The sequence below is a fragment of the Glycine soja genome, chromosome 3 (assembly GCF_004193775.1).
Source record: "Glycine soja cultivar W05 chromosome 3, ASM419377v2, whole genome shotgun sequence".
NCBI classification, from domain to species: Eukaryota; Viridiplantae; Streptophyta; class Magnoliopsida; order Fabales; family Fabaceae; genus Glycine; species Glycine soja.
In genome coordinates, this window is record NC_041004.1 from 3,391,792 (window position 1) to 3,418,785 (window position 26,994).

General features: G+C 37.0%; 2 protein-coding genes and 1 long non-coding RNA gene across 3 annotated transcripts; 2 read left to right on the forward strand and 1 right to left on the reverse strand.

The window, feature by feature from the left end:
- Positions 1–5,204: 5,204 nt before the first annotated feature.
- Positions 5,205–5,976, forward strand: LOC114405378. The gene is made up of 2 exons (XR_003665186.1): positions 5,205–5,465; positions 5,762–5,976. It is a non-coding gene; the product is annotated as an uncharacterized LOC114405378 (long non-coding RNA).
- Positions 5,977–7,067: 1,091 nt separating this feature from the next.
- Positions 7,068–8,344, reverse strand: LOC114405915 (ruBisCO-associated protein-like). Its single transcript, XM_028368439.1, has one exon. It carries the CDS (start codon positions 8,209–8,211, stop codon positions 7,369–7,371), a length of 843 nt encoding a protein of 280 aa, XP_028224240.1. The 5' UTR covers positions 8,212–8,344; the 3' UTR covers positions 7,068–7,368.
- A 6,947-nt stretch (positions 8,345–15,291) lies between these two features.
- LOC114405640 lies at positions 15,292–15,990 on the forward strand. Its single transcript, XM_028368083.1, has one exon. The coding sequence runs from the start codon at positions 15,292–15,294 to the stop codon at positions 15,988–15,990; it is 699 nt and encodes a 232-aa protein (XP_028223884.1).
- The last annotated feature ends 11,004 nt before the right edge of the window (positions 15,991–26,994 follow it).

Here is a 26,994-nt window from a genome sequence, read left to right on the forward strand (position 1 = left end):
AGACTTGCCGATGATGGCACTCACACGCGACGCAAGACAAAGGAGATGGAAGGTCACGTCACCATTAGAGTTTGGAGTTTGGTTCGAACTTACTAATTAGGTCCCACCCAGTCCTGCATGAGGTTCTTCGGATCAGAGAGAATGGCTTCGTTCCACACTTGTAACGCTATATAAGAGTTTCTCAAACTATCATTTTCGAAGCCGAAGGAGGGATCTACGATTTTCTTCCTTATCTCACATGAGGCATCTAAGGAAACAAAATGCCTCAACATAGCCAAATACGGAATGCCAAACACACACCAGACTTTAAGTGTGGTTTAGAGAAAGTTGATTTCCTTCAATGTTGGTATAGATTTGAGAAGAATGCAGCTAGGTATAGCTGCAATGTAATGATGGATTAGGGTGAGTGTGGTTTGTTTCTAGGGATTTTGGAACTGTGTGAGGCATGAAGGGATAGAGAAGAGAAAGAGACAGAGACAGAGTGAACCAATGATAGGGAAGCATACAGTAGCAGGAGACAAAGAGCATGAAACAAGGAAGCTGACCTGGATGGCACAAATGAAATGCACAATTGTAGATTGTTGGCTGTTGGCACTACAGGGAACAACAAAAACAATAAATGGATTTAGCCAATGATTTAGAAAATATTCCCTAAGCACAAAAAGATAAATTCTGTTATTAGGGAACTAATATAAATAAAGCAATTGTAAAATGATGAGATATGAACAAAATTATAAGCTTTCTTTCCTTCTGTGCCTTCTTCTCTTTTCTTCCTTGCATTATGGAGGTGTTGGCCTCGAATCCAACTTTCTGCTAACAATCTCTTTATGGTTATGCTATCCCCTGTAGTACCAACAGCCAACAATCTACAATTGTGCATTTCATTTGCGCCATCCAAGTCAGCTTCCTTGTTTCATGCTCTTTGTCTCCTGCTGCTATATGCTTCCCGATCAACCAACTCCCTCAGTGCCGCAACAAAGAAATCGAGGTGAAGAAGCATGACCAGTGCACTGCCCAATAAGAGAGAGAGAGAGAGAGAGAGAGAGAGAGAGAGAGAGAGAGAGGAAGTGAGAATAAGAGAGAGAAAAGGCCAACAATTGTCCGATAAGAGAGAAAGAAAGCGAAAAAAGTAAAAATATTCAAATATGGTTTTACAAAATTGTCTTTGTACATGATTCAATTACAACAATTTTTTGAATAATCGTCCTTAAACTCATAATCTTAAGACGGTTATTCGAAAACCATCTTTATTATTAATAAACTTAATTACAACACTGGCACTGGATACTCTTCAAAGACAGGTTTTGCCAATCATCGTTGTTGGCGCATCGTAATAAACAATTTTTGTAGTAGTGTATTTCAAGGTTGTGATAAATGAAATACCGAGATTGCATTTACCAGTAATGAAACAAATGAACCATGCATTACTACAAAAAAATGGAATTAACATCGGACGATTGATATCAATTTTAATAAATCTGATATTAACAAAAGCACGGAGACATTTCTATAAATAAAGTGCTTTTATTAAGATCGATTTTATTAAAAAACCGATGTTGTGAGTTTACCTTAACATCGATTTTATTAAAATCAATGTTATTAGTGGTGATTTAACATCGATTTTAATAAAACCAATGTTATTTTTTCCTTAACAATAGTTTTAATAAAACCGATGTTGTTATTCTTTTTCTTAACATCGATTTTATTAAAAATAAACGTTATTTTTGTAACATTAAACTCAAGCCCAAACATCTTTGAATCCACTCTTCATGTCTCAGAACCCAAATGTCTCGTGATAACCTTTGGAGCCCTAACCTGTCGTCGTCAATGTTGCCGCCTCTCGTCGCCGTTGCTGTCGTCCTCCTTCTTCGCTGTCCTTTGCAATGTGCCCTCTCTGGCATTTTCCTGGTCGCCAGTGCCGCAGACACGTCCCCAATCCCTCTCTTCTCTATTATAATATGCCATTGAAGTTCTATTCTCTGTGCCGGCCACCATTTTTTCTCTGTTCTCTATTATGTTCTTCTGGTGGTTAAGTTTTATACCGGGTAAGTTGTAACTTGTCATAACTTGATGTGTTGAGTACTTTTGTTTTGGAACTGTTAAGTTTTCTACTATACTAGTTTATGCGTTTAAGACTTATGAATATGATGCGTCATATTGTGGAATATGGATTATGAATATGGTTTATGAATACAGATTTTGTTGTGCACTTGTGTTTTGGAGTTGTTAAGTTTTTAACTACTAATATGCCTATATATGCATATGAGCATGTGTAAAATTCCAAACTAAGATATTATGCAATATGCAGAGCACGAGCTACCAAACTGTATGTATTGTTTCTTGCAGATTGGATCACATCTTGTGCTTAAACTCTGGCTTTTTAATGAATTTTGTTTTTGCTGTTTAAAAAAAGAATTAGATTAAGATATAATTACCAAGGGGGATTAGCTTAAAGAAACATGAAGACTAAGTGGAAGGATAATGGTTAATCTTGATTTGAGAAAGGAACAATTGCAGCTAGCTACATAATATACATTACCATAAAGGATACATGAATATTAGTTGATCCACATGTTGGATAATCTTTCTTTGAATCATCTTTAATTCTTTATTCTTCCGACCGCGTCTGCTATCACATTATTGATTCATCAATATTGTTGATGAATGCAGAACCCCATGTGCCCAATGCAGAACCATAGTGCCTTAACAGTGTTTATATATATATGTATATATATATATGATCCCTTACTGTTACCACTATTTCCTTAGTTATTAAATAAGTAAAATACTTTCTAATTCTCATTTTAGTTTATAGTGACTTTCCCTTTCCTCTTTAAGAGGAGGTAGGTACAAAGAAAAGGGCCTGATCATGTGATCCGTAGTATGAAATTTTATATATTGAAGGTTGCCCAATTCTGCTAGTTAAGGTATACGGACTTCATTTTTCTTTGCCTCGGATTTGTTACACTTATCCTTAATTCTCTGATGCCTTGTTAGTTTGCTGACTTGATTTGTCTACTAAGATTGTACAAAAAAAGAAAGGATAAAATTGAGACAACTACTCTATTATTGCCAGAAATATGTTCCCTAAATTCAAGAAGATAACTAGATAAGGGTGTGCAGATTTTTCCCTCAAAAAAGAAAGGGTGTGCAGATTTTTCTTTTCATTTTCTATATATTATAGAATTGACAAATTGTATCACTACTATTTGAGTATCCTAACTTTTGTTTTCCTAGACCTTTGTGTATTTTAATTTTTGCCACATTAAGTATTTACGTCAATTACTAGCCTCTTCATTTTTTGGTGAAATGCTGGTGCAGATGGCGTGTATATATTTAAATTGCAGTAAGATATCTCTGTAATACTAACGTAGTGCCAGCTGATAAAAACAATTAGTAACGCACTTCCAAAACCAAAAGATCATACAAATAAATTATTTTTTTGGTAAAATCTAGAACACTCTTATAACGTTAATATCTATTGAAGTTATCAAATATCCACATTATAACTAACACCAAAGATAATTTTATCAATAAAATAAAAGGAAAGCATATTGTGTTACTGCTTCAAGTAACTTTACTAGTAGATTCGATTGTCACATATCACATGCAGGTGAAAAGAAATAGAAATTTGCATTTTTATGGGTAATGTCATAATGGAAATGGTCTCAACTCTGAACGCCTTAAAATGCAGACTGCAGATGCAGAGATAAATAAACAGATATCATAAGCTCACACAAGAAAGCCGGTTCAAGTTTGTCGGCTTGCATGAATGTTAGTTGATCCACATGCTAACTTCAGGATACATGAATATCACACAAGTATATATAGTTTGTAATACATCAATATATCTTTTAATCAATCATTTTACATAATATTATTTTATGACACTCATTTCTTGTATTTTGAAGTCTATATCCATCAGGACTCCAGTTGTCTTACCATAGGCCATAGCAATTGGCAATTAAAGTCACCGACACGTGATTTTAATTATTCTTATTTATTCTGTTTCACCCTCATTTATTAATAAACACGCTCTCATGTTATCACCCTATTTATAATACACATACTACTTCGTATTTCTTTTTTAATTCTCAATTTAAGTTATTTGCTTAAAGTATGTGCCATTTTAGTTTCTTTTATTTGTTTTTTACTTAACTATCTATCCATTCTCCAAATAAATTTCTCTTTCTCATCAATTTCTTTTACTTCAGTTTAAAATTGTATATGGAAAATTTGGACATGTTTTCCTTCCTTTCAGCATGTGGTTCCTTTACGCGTGTTCATTCTTTATTTTACTCCTTATGCTATATATATTTTTTGAAAATTAATTATAATATTTTCATGTTTGATGAAGTTTAATTAGCAGGAGAGAAGAGAGAAGAATTGTTATTTGTTCTTAGCCCCAAAGTCATTGACTCTAGATAATCCAGAAGCTCAGTTATTAAGGTAATAATTCTCTTATAAATATCATGTTCATAGCAAATATTTAACTTTAATCTATTACAAATATTCACTGCAAATACTATATTCACTTTCATCTGTTACAAGTTTAAAATTACTTGATAAAAATTATGTATGATATGATTATTTTAATATATCTTTTTATTTTATTAATGATTATTATTTTATATACAAGTTATGTTTATTACGAGTAAATCTTAGTTTTTCATTTGAGATTCAATATAATGATTCTTTCAAAAAATTTAGATTGATCCTTATATAAAATTTTGAATTTTCTGTTAGGATAGTTTAGGAAGTTATTTTTTTATAGTAGTTTCATAAGTATAGGTAAACTTTTTTTAAAAAAAAAAATTGTTGAAATTTTGATATAGTGCATTTCACTTTATTCTCCGAATACATACTTGATTGTGATAGAATTCATGTCACTGTATTCATGTCGTGCACTTGAAGATCAATGTGAAATATTGTTAAAATTCATCAAATCTAAAAAAAGAGACTTAACATTTACGTATGAATCTATTATAAAAAATGTCTTCATAAATGAGATAATACTACACTTTTAATAAGAAAAAGGTGAGATTTTCATATATGAAATAACTTTGTAAGCATCATAGACTTATTAGATGGATTAGAGTTTGATGAATGCAAATCGCATGAGTCCTGCGTATGAGAAAGAAATTGAATATTTCTATTTTTATTGTATAACCTAATTTGTGTATGGCCATGATTATCCCACAAGGGATAGCTCTGCGGTTTGCAAATTTATATTTTCCTTTTCTTTACATCATTTACGCCTCCAGGATAGTACGTACCATCAGGGGGATATGTGTCATTGGGACAAAGTAAATAACCACATAGACATAGTTTTTACCCCTGCAAAAATGCTAATCCTCCTCTCTTTTTCCTTATTCAAAATAAGATCCGGGACTATATCCATGTGATGGACTTAGCAGATGGTCATATTGCTGCCTTGCGAAAGCTCTTCACAACCGAGAACATAGGTGAGTTGTTCTTTTTCTTCCCTTGCATATCTATATGGACAAATTGGTTGATTTTTTCTTCTTCTTCCCTTTCTTATCTATGTGGACAAATTTGTGTCTTTGTATGAGTATTTTGATATTTGGGTTGATTCTTTTATTCTGGATGCTAAAGTAAAATGTGATATATTGTTGTTTAGCTTGTATTGCTTAAAACCTGGGAACTGGTCGTGGAACATCTGTGCTTGCATCCTTGATATTTGCTTGTGTTTCAACTATTCATAGAATCTGCGTTTGATTAGAATTCTTCATGATACAAGGAAGCAAATAGCAGAAAAGCTCAAGCTTGGGCTGCTGTTGAAAGCACTATTATCATTATGTAATAGCTCCAAGTTGGCCAATCCAAATTGAAGTACGAGATTGGAAGAGTAGGAACAAGCAAAGCAACATTTATGGGAAAGAGCTAACTCTCTATGGGTTGTAATTTTGTTTACAAGTAATGATAGGTTCAGTTAATATTTCTTGCTTAATGATACTTCCAATTTTCTAAATTATAATAGCTGGAATTGGGCTAGGTTTAATTATTGCGGCATACCTTTTATCCTATAACTTTGTATCTCACGTTTAGATTTTTATTTTACTTTATTGTTAATCTAAAAGCTAGAAGTTGCTAAATTAATTAAAAGTATATGCCAGATGATCATTTATATTATCTAATTGTTGACTTGACTTTTGTTAAGTGTGCTAGTATTTAATCTATTTCTTTTAACGTGACTGGAATTGATCTTAAACAGATCGCTGTAATAACCATTTGAGTTGTAGGATCATATTAGTATATAACTCAAATATCGTTAGGATGACTTTCTATAAAAAAAATAAAAATTCTACATTAGTTCTAGATAGTAGAAAGTGTTTTAAAAAAAACTGACACATTCTAGATCAGTTTTAACAAGCGTTGATGTACAAAAGTACCTTTATAACATAAATTTTATTCAAAATTGATATATAACTATTTTTTACATTGGTTAAAATTAAAATTGATGTAGAAATCTAGATAGATGTTTAATTTAATTTGATGCATTTTTACATCAGTTTTGTAAAAAAAAAAGTGATTTTTCATATCAATTTTAAATCAATGTTGGAACTTTTCAACATCGTTCAATAGCATTGGTTCAAAATTAATATTAAAGGCATTTTTTTAGTAGTGTTAGTGGGACTCCTCCAAACTTTATTGGAAAAGAGTTTAGGTGAACTATGTTAGGCTTACCTTTTTATCATTTTTCATGATCATTTTTGGAGTTGCCTTGATGCTTAGCATGCCTAGATTCAATTAAAAAAACATATAAGAAACAAATAGATACATTTTTTATATCTTTAATTTATCTTAAAGTTTACTAATGAGACAATTATTATTACATATACAAGGGGATATGTATTTATCAATTTATTAACATTTTAAGTCAATTTCATAGGAAAAAAATTATTCAGTAATATTATTAAATATAACCACTACTTAAACTTAATTACACTGATATTTTTATAATAAAATTAAAATTTATGATATTTTGAATTAAAATTAACTATCTTTGAGAGAAATTCCATGTGGAAATAATACATACAAAGAGTTAATTAACACAACACGCATGCATATATTATTTTTTTCAAACAAACACGTACAATGCAGTACCATGAAAAAAAGAAAAGATATGTCGATCTGCCAGCTTGCAGTTGCCTTGCAAGATATATGGAACACACACAGAAACATACATAACTGATAACGTAGACTAGCATATATATATACATACATATATATATATATATATATATATATATATATATAGTCTTACTAGCTAGCTAGCGTGCGTATTATCACGACCCATATAGAAGTGTAATTAATTTGTTGACTTCAGTGAGTCAAGCTCATTTTTTAAAGATTGCATTTGCATGATCCCAGTATGGCTAAGGGAGACTGGAGGAGGTCAAGGATCCACTGTGGGGGAAAGTAGGTGATTGAGAAACTAGTAACCTTAAGTGATATGCCATTAATGAAACTGTGAGACAGAAGAATTTTGCTAACGACAAAGAAGATGGGTGGTGGGGGGATGCTGCTGTAGCCAAGCAAACGTTTAGTGGGGGGATATTGGTTGAATGTGGGTTTAAGTTTCTCCAACACCTCTTCTTGGTTAGTGTTGCCTGTAAGATTCTCCACCACTGAGAGAAAAAGATTAACATAATCAATATGATCTTCAAAATTTTGGTGCAAGGACCGGTAGAAGTTGTCATTGATTTCAATATTTGGAGATATGGAAGCCCTAGTGATGACTTTGTTGAGCTTTAGGGTCTTTATAAGTTCCCCAATGCAATGAACAAAGATAGCCGGGTTGCTGACCTCAATGTCCTCATAGTAAACATCAATTCCATCAAGGTTGTACTCCTTGATGATGCGTGTGAGCGATTCAGTGGCAGCATTAATCCATGCTGTTACTCTATCCTCATCAATTTTGAAGGGGAAGTGCCTCTTGTTGTTCCCAATGCTAACCAACACTTTGGCAGAGGGATACTTGCTCTTGAAATTGGCTATCACATCGGGATTCACTATTGCTGTGTCCCAGTAAGGTATGAACTTTCCTTGGGTTGACCCCACCCCATCATAGTCTCTGGCAAAGGTCAGAGCTACTTGGATTTCACTCACATCTTTAGGGATGTCAGTTAGCTTTGTGAATGAGTCATCACTTGTGTACTCACGAAACACTATTTTGGACCCCGCCATAGATATATGGCTAATATGTGGCTGGCAAGTATTTGGATTTGGAGTGAGGAATTTTGGAGATGAACAAACCCCAGATAGCTTTTTTCGTTGCTTTGGTATGGTGTGAAGGAATCGGACACCACTCCTTCCCCTTATATATACTTGAGACCTCCATATATACTTCGTGCCATCTAAATAACATTTCTCTATTCAACCAGTACATGCAACTCATATATTGTAATATATACTGACCATTCCGTATTTTATATATATATAACTGTAATGGTATAGTACGGGACCCATATATAGGTAGTTGACATTAATTAAATTGACTATCATAACCTACACATCACCCTTAGTGGATGTTGGTGATGATTATCAACTCAGTCATTGTCATCATTTATAAGACTAAAAGAACAACAACAAAATATAAGTTACATTTCATTCACAATATACATTTTAGATAAATATTTATTTTAACATCGGAATTTCTTTTCAGATATCTCATCCTAGATAAGGAACTTGACAACTAAAAGAGAGATATTCATAGATCGAATTAACAAGAATTTGGTAATAAGAGTAAGTAATCATATTATATGTGAGAACTCCCCATACTTGATGGGCTTAAATGAAAGGATTTTCAAAAGAGTCATGAACAATTATTAATATCAGATTCTTTTCCGACTGGTGCTGGACGAACATATTTTCCAGCCAATTTATACTAAATTAGTTTTAATATTTTTGTGTATAGGTAAATTTGATGAGATAAATTTCAAATTTTAAATAAGTAAAAAAATTCAAAATCATGTCTGACCTCGCTAGTACTCCTTTCGTGACACAAATAGAATAGCAAATTGCCTAGCATCCCATGTGCATAGTTTAACGTGTAGCTTGCATGTGCTGACTTCTGAGTAACCCTCCTAGTTGTAATTTACTACTTTGGTATTATTGGCTAGGTACAATGTATCCTATGGTTGTAACATGCTAGTCTAGCTGCAGTTTTTAGCCCTCCCAATAAAAAAAATATTTCTTCGACAACCTTGATAAGGTAAACTTTTTGTGGAAGCCTCGGTGGCGAAGACCAACAACCTGGTTGTCAAGGTCCTCAACAAGGAGGATCAAACGGTTGTTGAGGCTTTCATTCTTTGTTGACGGTGGCTCAAAGATCTGTTACATATAATAGGGTTTATTGAGGCTTTTCTTAATTTATGCTCATCTTAATTCTTTAATTTGGAACTTTGTGAAAGTGTAAGAAGGTCCCTTTGATGGATTTTATCCTCTCCTAGTAACAAGGGTGCTGATAGTTTGATTATTTAAATAATCATAATTAATGAGTAACAAGATTATAACTGATTATTATAACATTAAAATATGTTTTTTGTTCTTTTAGATATGTAACTTTTATATCGGTTCTATGCATAAAATTAATGTAAAAAGTCTTTATTATAAATTTGGATAGACCTAAACTTACATTCAAATAAAAAAAAATAATATATTTTAATTTTGTAAAAATGAAAAATATATTAAAAATTTTACAAGAATAAATTTCAAATACTTTCACATTTATGAGGATGAAAATATATTTTAATTTTATTATAACTATAATTATAACTACTTATATTTATCCACACAAAAATAATAGTTATCCTTTTTAAAATACGATTATATAACCAGTTATGAATAAACTATAACACGTTATATCTAAAATTAGTTATATCACTAACTATGAATAAAAATAAGTTATAATTCTATAATTATAGTTATTTTTAAACAAAAATAAGTTATTAGAAATAATCATAACTTTAACACTGATTATAATTTTATAACTAATTATATAAAATTAGTTATGATTATTTTTTTAAAACTAGTTTTCTTTTCTTGAACGGTCCTATCTCTGAGTGGTGTCCTAGGTGAGGGCGCTGATGCCTGGCAATGGTCAGATTGAAGTCACGGCCTTGCGATGATGATGACGATGAAGCAGAAGAGTGGCCTTTCTACCAAATCTTGATTTGTTTTGGATGACGGATAATGACAAAGCGGAAGAGGCAAAGAACGTGAAGCTATCAGAACAAGCCGCGATCAGATATGGATCGAAATGCAAGATTTTCTTGTTAGAATTCAGACTTTCTGCATCGGTTATTATAATCAACGTAGACAGTGCGTGCTGCAGTAGTGCCTAACAAAAAGACCTTGCACTTGTTAATTAATTGGTTTGGTAAATAACAATTAATAAGGTTACTAAATAAAATTAATGGAGGATTTAATACAAAATCAAGATGTGTTTTTTTGTGTTTATGTAATGAAAATTAATAAAATATTTTCATTAATTTATTATTAACGTTAAAAGCTATGGCAAGTGTAGTAGGGATTGAGGAGCGAGGAGTTCTGGAGATGAACAAAGTCTAGCTTGCTCAAAACCAATCTTACTATATATGGTTGAAAATAGGAGTTAAAATGAGCTAAATTGTTCACGCATGTTCAACTTGTTAAATGTATAATCCAACTCTTTTATTTAATTAAACCAATAAATTCAAGTTTGAGATTTAGTTGAATTATTTTAATGAGTCAAATTAAATCAAAATTAATATATGAATAACTTGTATACGTACAGCATTATCGAAATGATGTCATATAAATCAACGAAATGTTGTGCTCGACACCGTCACGTGGATATATGTTTCTATTTTTGCAAGTTAGAACCTAAGGCCAAGAGATACAGATGCAAAGTTTCAACGCTGCATTTCAGACTTTGGCCATATGAAATTTCGTTTTCGATTTCCCCATAATATGATAAGATGATGACTAGTTAATATTTAGTCAATATCTATGATATAATTAACTTATTCATGGTTATTTTCCACTTAATGCACATGGTCCGATGCTATTATTTTCAACTGGTTAGGGTTAACCATGGGGGACATTTAATTTTGATCAAGCAATGCCACAGGGATCCCCCGTTCTTTTATGTTTAAAATAATTATAGAAAATAAAATTATTGCGTACATACTTATACGGGTCGTCTCTCATATTGTTATATATTTTCACTATCGACTACAAACTTTACTATATTATATGTCAATATATTATTAACGAAATGTTATGCTCGACAATCGACACGGTCATGTGGGTATATGCTTTTCTATTTGGCCAGTTTAGAACCTAAGGCCAAGAGATAAAAATGCAAAGTTTCAACTGCATTTCAGACTTTGGCCATGTGAAATTTTGCTTTCGATTTCCCCACAATATAATAAGATGACTAGTTAATAGTATTATTTAATTAGTCAATATCTATCGATAAAATTAAGTCGTACAAGGTTCATTTCGACTTAATGCACATGGTCCGATGCTATTATTTTCAACTGTTCAGGGTAAACCATAGGCGACATTTAATTTTGATCAACGATGTCACCGGAATCCCCCGTTCTTTGATGTTTAAAATAATTATAGAAAATAAAAATATGGAGTTGTGAACACCATTATTTTTTTATTATATCGAATATTGATGTTTTGATATTTTGATTATCAAAAGATGAAGATTAGACATTAATGATGAAGATCAAATCAAAGTCAACGACAGTGAAGATTGAAAATAAAACTATCAATGATAGAGATTAAAGACTAAAGTTATTACGATGAATATTTAGTGAAAGTTTGTAGTGGTTAAGGGTAATTATAATTTGTACTCTATAAGCATAGAACTTGTATTCTATAACAAGGGTTGAAACTTGTAAATACTATAATTTCTTAAGTCTCTGTTACACTCACGGATCTACGGGTTAATGTAATATTTTAAATTATTTTTTACTTTAGTAGAATAAATTCTTTTAATAACATTTTCTCCTTTTGATTTGTGCTTCCTTTTCCTATAACACTTTCTTCTTTCTATAACATTTTTTTTTATTTAATGATTATACTTAAAATCATATATTTTAGATTGAATTGAACATTAAAAATTTAACACATTTGTCCATGATAAAAGACCGATAATTGCTATGTATACGTAGTATGTGTATTTAAATCACATAGCAATTATCTAAATTTTCTCTCTTTTATTGTTTCTTTTGTATCTAAACATTACAAATTTAACTACTGAATTTTTATTCAGTAGATGCAAAAGTTAGTAAATTTATAGTGTTTTTGGTTGTATACATTTTGTAGAGATATAACAGAAGGCATGACATAGAATTGCAGAGATGGATAATCATGCCCAAGAAGCTCACTTAGTGCAAGAAGCCACATGGGAAGCCAATTGTCATGTGCAAGTACACTAAGTGTGCGCCATGCGGCCTAGCACATGTCACTTAAACCAATTGTACATTTTGCGTCGTGCTCAGCATGCCATCTCGCCTAGCACACAATCAATGTTGGAAAAAAACATGACTGCGGAGAAAATGATTCATTCTAGTTAGAGCTAGGGAACAACTCGTTAAGAGCACCTCATCTCCATTCAACTCTATTTTCCCCCATTTTCTTCCATTCTGTTTGCCCCTTTTGTATTTGTAAGCCTCTCATGACAATGTTAGGCTAAATCAGCCATTGTTAGGAGCTCAACGACCAAACATTCTTGATGTAATGATTTTAACTATCTATTTAATGCTATTTCACTATGCTTATTATCATGTTTATGGTTTGATCACTCATACTCATGTAGTGTTATAGGGTTTATGCATTGGAAAATGTTTATTTCCTAAGAACTTGAAAAGAACATCTATGTAATCTATCTCTAGGGATAGAATGGTATTACTTAGCCTAAATTATGCATCTTTACTCATTATGCAATTTGTCTGATGTAGCTCTTAAGGGATTTGGAGTGAAATTAGGTAAGTTATGCTCTTTTTATGTGAGGAATCATGGCTAGAGTAAGTTAGTGAATGTAAGTAATAATTGAAATAATATTAAATAAAGAAAAATCATTAACGTTACATCAAGAGTAATTCTGGTAAGCTGAGCTCCCAACATGTCTGTAATTCTACATCAACTGTCACTTCACTGCTTCAAGTGGTTGTTCACTCACCCTTGCACATGCTTGCTTTGTAGTTTACTTTACGTTGAATTTATGCATCATCACTTTACAAATATTTAATTCAATTGATTTATTGCTTAAAATTGGACATATATAAATTCTGAGTACAATCAAAGTGTCTGTGGACACGACACTTTGTCTTACCATTTTAAATTACTACTTGGATGAATTTGTACACTTGCCAAGGAGTTAACAAGTTTTGGTGTCGTTGCCGGGGAACTTTGTCCCTTGTACTCGATAGTTTGCATATCCTAATTTTAAGCAATCACTCTTTATTCTTTAATTCTTTATCTTAACCATGTTAACCTGTTCTGTAGTTGCTTTCCTTCATGTGTGTGAGGTAAAAATTCAAAGGAAAGTATTGTTCCTTTAAATTTGGAGATTGAGGCAGCCTGTAGGAGAAACAACACTTCAAGGAGAAGAAGAGAGAAATAAGAGAGGCAGGAAAATCAAGGGGAAAGAGGAGCCTCATCCTCTGCATCATCTTTAACATTTCCGCTAGTCTTTGAGGAACCAACAGTGTCTAATCCGCATCTCATCTTTGAGGAGCCTTTAATGGCAGGAGATAAACCATCGAGAGTAACTCTAAAGGACTACTCTAGCTCCTCAACACCACAGTATTTCACCAGTATTGCATAGCCGAAAGTTCAAGCAGCCAATATTTCATATCCACACTCCCTCATTCAGTTGATTCAAGGCAACCTCTTTCATGGTCTACCAAATGAAGATCTATATGCTCAGCTGGCTACTTACCCATAGATATGTAATACAATGAAGATTGTAGGGGTTCCGAAAGATGCCATTCACCTTAATTTTTCTCTTTTTCCTTGGGTGGTGAAGCAAAAAAGATGGCCTCACTCATTCAAGGGAAACCGTTTAAGAACTTGAGATGAGGTAGTTAAGAAATTCTTGAAGAAGTATTTCCCGGAGTCCAAAACCGTCGAGGGGAAGTCATAGATTTCCTCATTTTTCCAATTCCCTGATGAGCCATTGAGTGAAGCTCTATACTGCTTTTGTGGTCTACTTTGAAGGACTCCTACTCATGGGTTTAGTAAGCCAATTCAATTGAACATATTTATTGATACCTTACAACCCCATTCCAGGCAACTCCTCGATGCTTCGGCTGGTGAAAAGATTAAATTGAAGACCCCTAATGAAGCTATGGAGCTTATAGAAAATATGGCAGCCAATGATTATGTCATTCTCCGTGATAAAGCTTACACACCTACGAAGAAGAGTCTTCTTAAGCTCATGTCTCAAGATGCTTTGTTGGCTCAAAATAAGCTCTTAGCCAATCAAATTGAGACCCTCATGGAAACATTGAACAAACTCCCTCAATGGTTGCATTATGTGCAGCATGCTTCATCCTCTATGATGCAAGTTGGGGGATTTACCCTATGTAGTGGAGCTCATAAGTTAGGCATGTGCATGACTCAAGAGGAAATGTTTAAAGAGGTCAACTACATGGCCAACCCAAACCGCCAAGGGTATCATCAAGGAGGGAAACCAGGTTATCATCAGGGAGGAAATTTCTCTCAGAACCAGGGTCAAGGTTAGAGGTTTCATCCTAGGAACAACTTCAACAAAGATCAAGGAGGTCCGTCCAATCGACTTCCTAATCAAGGCCCTAACTTGTATGAGAGAACCGCCAAGCTGGAGGACACCCTGACTTAGTTCATGCTGGTCTCTCTATCCAATCATAAGAGTACAGAGTCATCCATTAAGAATTTGGAGGTGTAAGTGAGCCAACCTGCTAAGTAATTGGCTGAGAAATCCACTGCAAACTTCATGGTGGACACAAAGAAGAACCCAAAGGAGGAATGCAAGGTGGTTCTCACAAGGAGCAAGAGGAATAAGAGCCGTGAATAAAAAAGAGTTGAGGGAGTAGTGGATGATGTGAGTGATGAGAGGAAAAAGAACGAGGCTGGCAATAAAGAGAAATAATTAAGAGATGAGAAAAATGAAAAAGAAAAAAATAGTTATAAGGAGGGTGGTGGTGAGGTCTTAATCTCTAAGACTAAGAGCCAACTAGCTAGAGAGGCGAGCTAGAAAGGAAGCACCATCAGTGCCTGTAAAGGATGTCCCATATCCTTTGGTGCCTTCCAAAAAGGAAAAAATGCAACACTTTGCTTGTTTTCTTGACAATTTTTAAGAAGCTGGAGATCACCATTCCTTTTGGAGATGCCCTGCAGCTGATGTCGATATACACTAAATTTTTGAAGGACTTTCTCACAAAGAAAGGGAAGAACATCAACAATGAGAGCATTGTGGAAGAAAGGAATTATAGTGCTTTGATTCAGCAAATTCTACCACAAAAGTTCAAGGATCCCAGAAGTGTGACCATCCCATGCTCTATTGGGATTGTATCAGTAGGAAAAGCTCTCATTGATCTGGGGGCAAGCATCAATTTGATGCCTCTCTCTATGTGTCGGAGGATTAGGAACCTGAAGATTGTCCCAACCAAGATGACTCTTGAACTAGAAGATTGCTCTTTTATGAGGTCATATGGTGTGGTTGAAGACGTCCTGGTTAAGGTTCAGCAGTTCATCTTTCTTGTGGACTTTGTGATCATGGACATAGAGGGGGATTCAAACGTTTTCTTGATTTTGGGCCGTCCATTTATGCTCACTGCTAAATGTGTTGTCGACATGGGGAATGGTAATCTAGAAATGAGTTTGGAGGACCAGAAGGTGACCTTCAACTTGTTTGAAGCGATAAAACACCTTAGTGATAGCAAAACCTACTTCACTATGCATTATGACTGGAAAACGCCTTAATGAATGCCATTGAATGTTTGACTGATAAGGAGGAGAAGGATCTCAAGGCTTGTTTGGAAGATTTAGATAGGTTGAAGGAGATTCCTTCAGAGGATATGCTTTTGAAGAATTGAAAAAAAGACTCTACAATAGAGAAGCCTAAGGTTAATTTAAAGATCTTACCTCCTCACCTAAAGTATGTTTTTTCTTGAGGTAGATGATGTTAAGTCAGTGGTTATCAGTAATAACTTGTCTTCAACTAAGGAAGCACGATTAGTGGAGGTACTTAAGAAGTATAAGGCAGCAATAAGATGGCACATCTCTGATCTTAAATGGATTAGCCCATCCTATTGCATGAACAAAATCATGATGGAAGCTTATTAAAAATCGGTGAGACAACCGTAGAGGAGACTCAACCAATCCATGAAGGAGGAAGTGCAAAAAGAAATCCTCAAGTTGCTTGAAGTAGGACTTATCTATCCAGTCTCTAATAGTGCTTGGGTGAGTCCAGTCCAAGTGGTGCCCTAGAAAGGCGGTATGATGATGATCCCTACTGAGAAGAATGATGGCATCCCTCCATGAACAGTCACCGAGTGGAGAATATGTATAGACTATTCCAAGCTTAATGATGCCACAAGGAACATTTATTTACCTCTGCCATTCATAGACTAAATGTTGGAGCGGCTAGCTGGACAAGATTTTTATTGTTTCTTGGATGGTTACTTGAGGTATAATCAGATAGTTGTAGATCCTAAAGACCAAGAAAAGACCGCTTTTACATGCCTATTCGGTGTCTTTGCTTACAAAAGGATGTCATTTGGGTTATGTAATGCCCCTGCCACCTTTTCAGAGATGTATGCTAGTCATTTTTGTTGATCTTGTAGAGAAATGCATTGAGGTGTTCATGGATGATTTCTCAGTCTTATAGTGGTGTGTAGAAACCAATTTGGTGTTGAACTGGGAGAAATGTCATTTCATGGTCTAAGAGAAGATTGTCTTAGGTCACAAGATCTATTCCCGAGGGATTGAAGTGGACAAGGCAAAAATTGATGTTATTGAAAAGTTGCCTCCACCTATGAATGTGAAAGGCATCTGAAGTTTTCTCGTACCTGTCGACTTTTATCGGAGGTTCATAAAATACTTCTCCAAAATTTCCAAGCCATTAAGCAACATGTTGAACAAGGATATTGTGTTTAAGTTTGAGGAAGAGTGTTTATTGGATTTTCAGACTCTGAAGGAGAGGCTTGTGTTCGCCCCTGTGATTATGGCCCCAAATTAGAGCCAAGAGTTTGAGCTGATGTGTGATGCTAGTGACTATGTAGTGGGAGTAGTGCTAGGAAAATAGAGAAATAAGGTGTTTCATTCAATTTATTATTCCAACAAGGTCCTAAATGATGCATAGCTGAATTATGCCAACACAGAAAAATAATTGCTAGCAATTGTATATGCAATTGAAAAGTTCATACCATACTTGATTGGCTCCAAGGTCATCATTTTCACAGATCATGCAGCGATTAAGTACCTTCTAACAAAGGATGATTCGAGGCCTAGGTTGATTAGATGGGTGTTGTTGCTCCAAGAATTTTACATTAAGATCAAAGATAAAAAGGGGTGCAAGAATCTGGTGGTTGATCACTTATCTAGGTTGGTGAATGAAAAAGTCACTTGGGAGGAAAAATAGATTCGTGATGAGTTTCTAGACAAATCCCTATTGTCTGTGGGTGAGCAGCCATAGTTTGTGGACATTGCCAACTTCAAGGCAGCTAGAATCATCCCCGATGATCTTAATTGGGATCAATGGAAGAAGTTCCTCAATGATGCACACTATATGTCTTGGATGATCCTTATTTGTTCAAACTTAGAGTAGATAACATGCTGAAAAGGTGTGTCACTAAAGAGGAGGCTAGAAGTATATCATGGCATTGTCATAATTCCCCCTATGGAGAACATTATAATGGGGACCGTACAGGTGCAAAGGTGTTACAGTCCGGATTCTTCTGGCCCTCGATTTTTAAGGATGCACATGAGCACATGTTGCATTGTGATCAATGTCAACGGACTATTTCTCAGAGAAATGAGATGCCCATGCAGAATATTATTTAACTGGAAGTGTTTGATTGTTGGGTCATTGACTTTATAGGTCCTTTGCCATCCTCATACAGTAACAAATATATACTGGTGGTTGTGGATTATGTATCAAAGTGGATCAAAGTTGTTGCTGCTCAGGAGAATGGCACTAAAACCATCATTAAGTTCCTTAAGCAAAACATCTTCTCCCAATTTTGAGTCCCAAAAGTACTCATCAGTGATGGTGAGCCACACTTCTGCAATGCACAACTGCAGAAGGTCTTGGGGCACTACAATGTCAGACATAAGGTTGTTTCTCCTTATCATCCTAGACAAATGGCCAAGTTGAATTGTTTAACAGGGAATTAAAGAAGATCCTTGAGAAGATCGTTGCATCTTTAAGAAAGGATTGGGCTGTGAAATTGGATGATGCCTTATGGTGCTATAGAACTGCTTTTAAGACCCCAATTGGTCTGTCTCCATTCCAAATGGTTTATGGGAAGGTTTGTCACCTCCTAGTAGAGATGGAGCACAAATTTTATTAGGCGCTTAAGTTCCTTAACTTTGATGAGTCCTTGTCGGGGGAGAAGCGAAAGCTACAGTTGTTGGAGCTAGAAGAAGTGAGGCTCAATGCTTATGAGTCCTCCAAAATTTACAAGCAAAAGATGAAAGCCTATCATGCCAAGAGGTTTGTGAAGAAAAACTTCTAGCTTGGACAGCAGGTTCTGCTATTCAACTCCCGGCTTAAGCTTTTCCCTGAAAAGCTCAAGTCCAAGTGGTCTGGCCTTTTCACAATCAAAGATGTGAAGCCTTATGGAGTATTTGAGCTTATGAACCCCTCTTCTACTGACCTAGAGCGCAGCTAGATAGTGAATGACCAAAGGTTAAAGGTCTACAATAGTGGCGATATTGAGAGATTGACCACCATCATCCACCTCTATGACCCATGAGGGTGTTTTATGTTAAACTAGTAACAGTAAAGAAGTACATACTTGGAGACAACCCAGGATTTCTACCCTTATTCTTTTGTTATATTAATTCATGTTGCTTTGATGTGTGCATGTGAATTCTTATGTTTTATGGATATTGATTAATTTTGGTTACACCTTGACTTTCAATAATTGTGTGAACTTCCTGCTACTGTAGTGTGATGTCTGCTCAAATTTCGGGTATGCTCTGCATGATTAATGTGGTGTAGTTGGTTAGTGTTCAATAATTGGTTGTTATGCTTTGAAGATTGTCATCTAGCGCTAAGTGCGTTGCGATGTACTAAGCATAAATTGGTTTGCAAAGCCTCGCTAAGCTGATGCATTGCGATAAGCCCAAACACTTCTTTATCTTGAGTCAATCACGAATTGGGCTTAGCGCACATGTGTAGGCTTAGCGCATATACACCAACTTGCTAAGTGACCACACACGCTAAGCCACACTACACCTCTGGAACTTCAATGCAATAATTGGCTAAGCGCGACATCACATGCTAAGCGAGCCACTTGCTCTCTGTCATACCCTAATTTCGTCCGGGGACCTTTGCTTGATGACATGCGACCTTTCTTTGGTCCTTGTGAGGTGCTTGGCATCCATCATTAGGCAATTTGTGAAATTCCAGGACATGCCGAAAAACCAAAAAAATATTGATGCACAATCCGTAAGTTTCCGTGACACACCAGAAATCAAATGGAAGCATCGTTGCATAATTAAGTGAGGTTCCGTAACATTCCGTAAGTCAAAAGGGGGATGATTATGTAATCCGCAAGGTTCCGTAACATTACGGAAAGAAAACAAGTATCGTTACGAAATTCGTAAGTTTCCGTAACTTTACGAAAAAAGAATCACCAAAAAACAGCAGAGGGGGGTGTACTTAGTAAAAATGGGGGTGCAAATAGCACCCAGGCCCACTTGGGCCCTCCAGAATATTCCTCCAGAAGGTTGTTGCTTCTGGAGGAAGCAACCTGGCTCGCCTGGGCGAGCTGGGCGGCAACCACCTCCCCTATTTTGCTATAAATAGGGGAGGAAGTGAAGAAGAAAAGGGTTCAGCCCCTTAGGCACTTCTCTCTCTTTCGAATTTGCTTGGAAAAATTGTTTCCGTGAAAAAAATCTAAGCCGAGGCGCTTCCGAAACGTTTCCGTAACGTTTTCCGTGAAGAATTTCGCAAAGGTTTCAACCGTTCTTCGACGTTCTTCATTCGTTCTTCATCGTTCTTCGATCTTCAACGGGTAAGTACCTCAAACCAAGCTTTTCGATTCATTCTATGTACCCGTAGTGGTCCACATTGTGTTTCGTGCATTTTTATTCTCGTTTTGTTTACTTTTTATACCCCCTCTTGACGTGCTTAAGCCATTTTACTTATGTCATTTCTCGCTTAACTTAAAAAATAAATCAATTTCCACCGAACATTTGAATTGTGTTATCCGTTAACTTCGGTTAAAATGAATTCCGACCGTTCGGTCGTGTCGTAACCACGTTGGAAATCAAAAAGAGGTAAAAAAATAATATAATAATCAAAAAACATCTTTTAGTAAAATAAAGCGGAAAATCAATCGGACGTTTTCTCTTTGGGATTTCTCATTCTTAATCGAATTGATTAATAACTAAAGTGAAACTAAGGCTAAAATCAACTCGCCTAGTCAAGCTCGTCCACAAAAATAGGCTTTTGAAGTTTGTCATTTCAATTTCTCACTAAGTAAAATGGATCATTTTTAAGGTCCAACGCCTTAAAATGATCACCACTTAAGTAAAAAAGAATCATTTGATAAGAAAGAACTACGTAGGTCTGATTTCCTCATCGCAAATTGAGGAATACGTAGGAGCAAAGGGAAACACCCTTGTCGACCACAAAAAAGGAAAAATATAAAAAGGGTATAAAGGATATAAGGACATAAAAGGGAACGTAAAAATCAAAGTCATGTTTGCACATTCGATTAAAGGCTGCCGTCCCTTGGGACGGACGTGTGGGGTGCTAATACCTTCCCCGTGCGTAAATACAACTCCCGAACCTTTCACTTAAAAGTTCGTAGATCGCGTCTTTTCCGGTTTTTCCGACGTTTTCCTCAAATAAACGTTGGTGGCGACTCCGCGCGTATTCCTTTCGTGGAACACGCATCCCGCGAGTCTCGCGTCGCCCTCCCGCTGAAGGGTAGGTTGCGACAGTTGGCGACTCCACTGGGGACTGTTTTTTAGAGAGTTAGGCCATTTAATCTTGTGCAATGTTTTATCATGACTTTCTCCTTTGTTGGTTTCCCTTTATTTGTCTTATGTTCTTGTGTATATAAACTATTTGTTGCTTTTAGTGTGTTTTAGAATGTATGCATGAGGTAAATATTTATTCATTTGATGCACACAAACACTAACACTATTTGCACACACTGTGAGTGAAAAAGGGCCCTATACCCGGGTTCATGGGAACATAAGGAGTGGAGGTGAATCTGTGATCATGCTAGGTCTCCGACTTGCTTGGTTACAGTGAACCCTCATCTAGAGCTTTTCTCTTTGAAAACTTATTGTTGCTAGTAGTCCCTACTGCTGCAATATGTTCTTCGAAGGGGATGTTACCTCTAGAAACCATCAAGAGAGATATGACTACCTTGGGGATTATTACTAAAAGCCTAGTTAGCTTTTTCCCTTATAGGTCCCTTAAATAGGGGCACGGAGCAAACACGTTGCGTGCCATTTTTCACACTGCCATGCATAAGTATCATATATCCTTTTGCTTATATTTGTTTGTGAATATTGTCGTACTATGTACATCCCTGTGTTGTGCCTTTCGCATATGCATCATGCGTAGGTTTCGTCTTTGATCCCCTCACTTTAGCAAACCAACGAAGGGTCCGTGTCACCATTTTAAATACATACGTTGGGGCACTTTGCTACCCCTAGACGTTGTATCTAAGAAGGAGACAGTTTCTCGGGCTCCCATATTCGTAAATTGCATCTGTGTCATATGCATTTCTTCATGCATTCATCCATTCCACCCATGATAGATGTCGGAGTTTTGATTCGCACTAGATTTTATTTCACTTTAGTAAAACATGGGATCAAGTCAAAAGCCTTCGTTTAAAAAGAGGTTCTATAAAGTCAAAATCAAGAGCTTAGAGGTCACTAGTTTACGAGAGTTGGGGCAATTAATGGGTCAACTTCAACGGCAAGCCTTCCGCAAAGCCTATGGTAAGATTTGGGACCTAGCTAAGGTAGAAGTCTCCACAGAGTCCATTGCCTCCCTTGCCCAGTATTATGATCATCCGTTGAGGTGCTTCACTTTTGGGGACTTCCAACTATCACCGATGGCGGAAGAATTCGAAGAAATCCTAGGATGTCTGTCCTCTAGGGGGAAGGAAACCATACCTCTTCTCAGGTTTCTATCCCTCATTAGCTAGAATTTCTAAAATATTCCAAATCTTGGCGAAGGAATTAGACCACCAAAAGCAAGTCGAAAATAGGGTGGTCGGGATACCGAGAAAATGATTGGAGGCAAAAGCAAGAATCTTGGCAGGTAGAAACGAATGGGCCCCGTTCATAGACGTTCTCGCACTGTTGATCTTTGGAGGAGTCCTCTTTTCGAATGTGGATGGGTTGGTGGACCTGGCAGCGATCGACGCTTTTCTCGCCTATCATAACCACAAGGAAAGCCCGGTTGTCGCTATGCTAGCCGACCTATATGACACGTTCGACCGGGGATTTGAAAAGAGCAGCGCAAGAATTGTTTGTTGTGCACTGGCTCTCTATGTGTGGTTAGTTTCACACCTTTTTCTCCAAGAAGGTAGGCCCGTCTATCCGCTACAAGGTCACCGCTCGTGCGTCGAAAAAGGAAAGGCGAATTGGGACCAACTCTTGGCTAGCATGGAGGGGCGTCTGTTAATTGGTTCCCTCGCTAGAAGGAAGGAAGAATCAAGATTCTATCTTCATGCGAAGGATGTCCAAATGTTCCCTTGATGGGAACAAGGGGTTGTATTAATTATAATCCCGTTCTCGCCATAAGACAGCTTGGCTACCCCATGAGAGGAGCGCCATTAGACGAAAGCATCATGCCTTTCATCGCACGGGGTTTCAGTGACCCCAATGCAAAGGTACTCCAAGGAGTTCGCAAGGCATGGGATGCAGCATGAAGAAAGGATAGAGAGCTTAAGGGAAGCAGTAATGGGATCATCGGTGGCTATCATAAGTGGCTGAGAGTCCGGACACAAGGATTGGATTGGCTCCCAAATCTAAAGACTGTGAGAGACAATGAGGTTAAAGCTTCGGAAGAAAGTGATGAGGTGCAAGCGCTAAAGGCAAAGCTTGAAAGAGCCCTGGTAGTCAAAGAGAAGTTCAAGTCCATAGCCATCAAAGTCTGAAAAGAGTATGATGAACTAAGGGATGTCAATATGGCCACCGATGAAGCCTTGGAATGAGAAACCAAGAAGGCCCGAAAGGAAGAACACGACCAAAGCAAAATTTTGAGGGGCTTTATAGGGCAGCAGTAGTGAGCTCAAGCTCCGAAGAGGTGAAAGGAATCATCACGAGTCAAAGGCATGATCTTGAAGGATGAGCTAAAGGTTTGCCTTAGGTCGAAAAGAAATTTGTCCCAACAGTTAAGAGAGACTGAAGGGAATATGTGGGCCATCATCGATAAGTGCAAAGAGAAGCTAAATCTAGCGGCGACTCACGAGCAAAGGCTAGAGGATGAGTACACCAAGATATCAACAGAAAGGGAAAGGGTAATTGATTCATTGCACCAAGAGGCAACAATGTGGACGGACCGATTTGCTCTTACTTTGAACAGGAGTCAAGAACTTCCCCCATTGCTAGCCAAGGCCAAAGCAGTGGCGGACACCTACTCCGCCCCCGAGGAGATCCACGGACTTCTCAGCTATTGTCAGCATATGATAGACTTAATGGACCATATGATTAGAAACCGCTAGGAAGTTTGTATTGTCGCTCAGATCTTGACTAGTTATAACTTTTTGAAAAAAATGAGTTTTTCCCACGTTTTTACTCCAAAAATCAGTGCGAATCAAGTCACTTCCACATTTTATCTCTAGCATGCATTGTATGTTGGTCTCGTCCTTTGTCACGGGAAGCCGGAAGGTCCATATCACCTTCTTAATTGTACACATGGGGCACTGCGCCCCCAAATGCGCAAGTAAGAAGAGATAATTTTCCGGGCTCTCGTGTCCGTAAAATGCATTCATATCATGCATCGCATAAGCATCTCTTCATAACATCATAATGAACATATCATTCCTGCATTTGTCCGTTATCATATTCCAGCCTCACATTTTGCATGAGTCATGGCATCATCATGCATATGCGTTCAACAAACTTTTTGATCTGCAAAATTGCATACCATTTGTTTTCATGTTTGCTCATCCTTGCGTTTTCCTCTACAAAACAAAAACAAAAAGGGGGAAGCGTGAAACTTCACACTACATTCTTAGTTTCATGTGTTAGGCACCACGAGCCAACCATGTTGGGATCATAAACCCGTTTCACTTAAAAACAAAATAATTGAACATGGTACCTAATGCATAGTTAACTAGGAAATGGTGTTTCTTCAGGCATCTCAATTTCATAATTACATTTTCCGTGCATAAGCTTAAAGTATGCCTGAGTCATTCATCCCTATGAGATGTTGTTGAAGTATTGGCGATCAGAATTGCCATTCCTTGGATTATAGGGTTGAACCAAGCTCATGCTTTTACAAAAAGGTTCATCAAGTCAAGTTGAAATATGGAAGTAACCGTCTTGCAAAATTGGGGCAAAAGATGAATCGAGTCACATCACTGCTTCGTCTACTGCCAAACATATTTAGGATTATTGATGTCCTTGTTACTTCCAGTTTCACCTTGACAAAGATGTCATGGACCATGTTGAAAATCTAAATTGATTCAACCCCATATCTTGCGTAAAAATTCGCAATACTTCAACTGTACATCATTCGCATGCATCCATGCTTTTCATTGGTTGCATTGCTCGTTGCATTCTTTCCTTGAAAAATAAAATAAAATGAACTTAATCATTGTTATAAAAAAGAAAGGGACACGCTTTACGACGCCCTTACCGAACTCATGCTAGAGCTAGAGTAATGGGTGAAGTAGAGGAGATACAAGAGAAGATGAAGGCCGACATGGAGGCCATTAAAGAGAAAATGGCCACAATGATGGAGGCCATGATGAGTGTGAAGAAGATAATGGAAGCCAATGCGGTTGCAATTGCCGCTACCAGCGTTGTTGCTAAGGTGAACCCGACGTCCCCATCCGGCCTCAAGCAAATGAATCATCCAACCTCAAATATGGTAGGCAAAGATTTAGGAAGTACGGGCGGCCCCCATGATGTGCAAATTCAAAATGAGCACGCCTTCCCGTCATATGGCTTGCCTCTCAACTATACGCCACCCAATGTGGCGTACACTCCCAATAAGAATGTCAATAACTCCACTCCTATACCCATTGAAAGCCAGCAACCCCAAACTGATCATGCACATGTCTCTTAAACCGTGGAAGAGACCCATGAAATTCCCCATCACAATCTAGCCGACTTCGAGCCTTGGCTCGGATATACCACTGAAGGGCAAGCAGTTGGTGGTATACCCCTACAAAACCCTTTGGAGGGCCCTCAGTATCACCCACAACTGCACCTCTTGCATTCCACAGCGGTTAAAAACCCTCATGCTATGGCAGAAATGGGAAAGTTGGATCATCTAGAGGAAATGCTCAGGGCCATTGAAGGAGGTGAAGATTATGCCTTTGCTAACCTAAAAGAGTTGTTCCTAGAACCCAATATCATCACCCCTCCCAAGTTCAAGGTACTGGACCTTGGCAAGTACAAGGGGACTACTTGTCCCAAGAACCATCTAAAGATGTATTGTCAGAAGATGGGGGAATACGCAAAAGATGAGGAATTGCTAATACATTCCTTCCAAGAAAGTCTTACTGGGGTAGCTGTTACCTGGTACACTAACTTGGAATCTTCCCGAGTCCATTCTTGGAAGGACCTAATGGTTGCCTTTGTTAGGCAGTATCAGTACAATTTTGATATGGTTCCGGATAGGATGCAACTACAGAACATTTGCAAAAAGGGGGACTGATCTTTCAAAGAACACGCCCAAAAGGTGGAGGGATCTGGCGGCCCAGGTGGTACCCTCAATGATGGAAAGGGAGACGATGATCGTGATGGTAGACACATTATCGATACTCTACTATGAAAAGATGGTGGGCTACGCACCCTCAAAGCTTTGTGGATTTGGTCTTCGCCAGTGAAAGGATCGATGTGGGTCCGAAAAGAGGCAAATTTGATCATCCTACTAGGACGACTGAGAAAACTGGGGCAAATGAAGAGGGTGAGAAAGAGGGAGAAACCCATGCTGTGACTGCCATTCCTATACGGCCAAGTTTCCCACCAAACCCAACAATGTCATTACTCAGTCAATAACAAACCTCCTCCTTACCCACCACCCAGTTATCCACAAAGGCCATCCCTAAATCAACCACAAAGCCTGTCTACCGCACTTCCAATGACGAAGACCACCTTTAGCACAAACAAAAAAAAACACCAACAAAAAGGAATTTTGCAGCAAAAAGCCTGTAGGGTTCACCCCAAATTCCGTTGTCATATGCTAAACTTGATCCCATATCCACTCAATAATTCAATGGTAGCCATAACCCCAACCAAGGTTCCTCAACCTCCATTTTTCTGAGGATACGACTCGAACGCAACGTGTGTTTGTCACGGAGAAGCCCCGGGGCGTTCCATTGAGCATGGTAGGGCTCTGAAGCGTAAGGTGCAAGGTCTAATTAATGCGGGCTGGCTGAAATTTGAGGAGAATTGCGTGTAAATCCTGACATTGACAAGAGATGCCACACATGGGGCAATTTTGAAAGCTGTTGTTAGGTGTCCCTAATGACTCATCAGGGTTTCCAAGTTTATGCCATTATTGTAAACCATAGCTACAATGTTAAATGAAATGGATAAAGTTGATATATT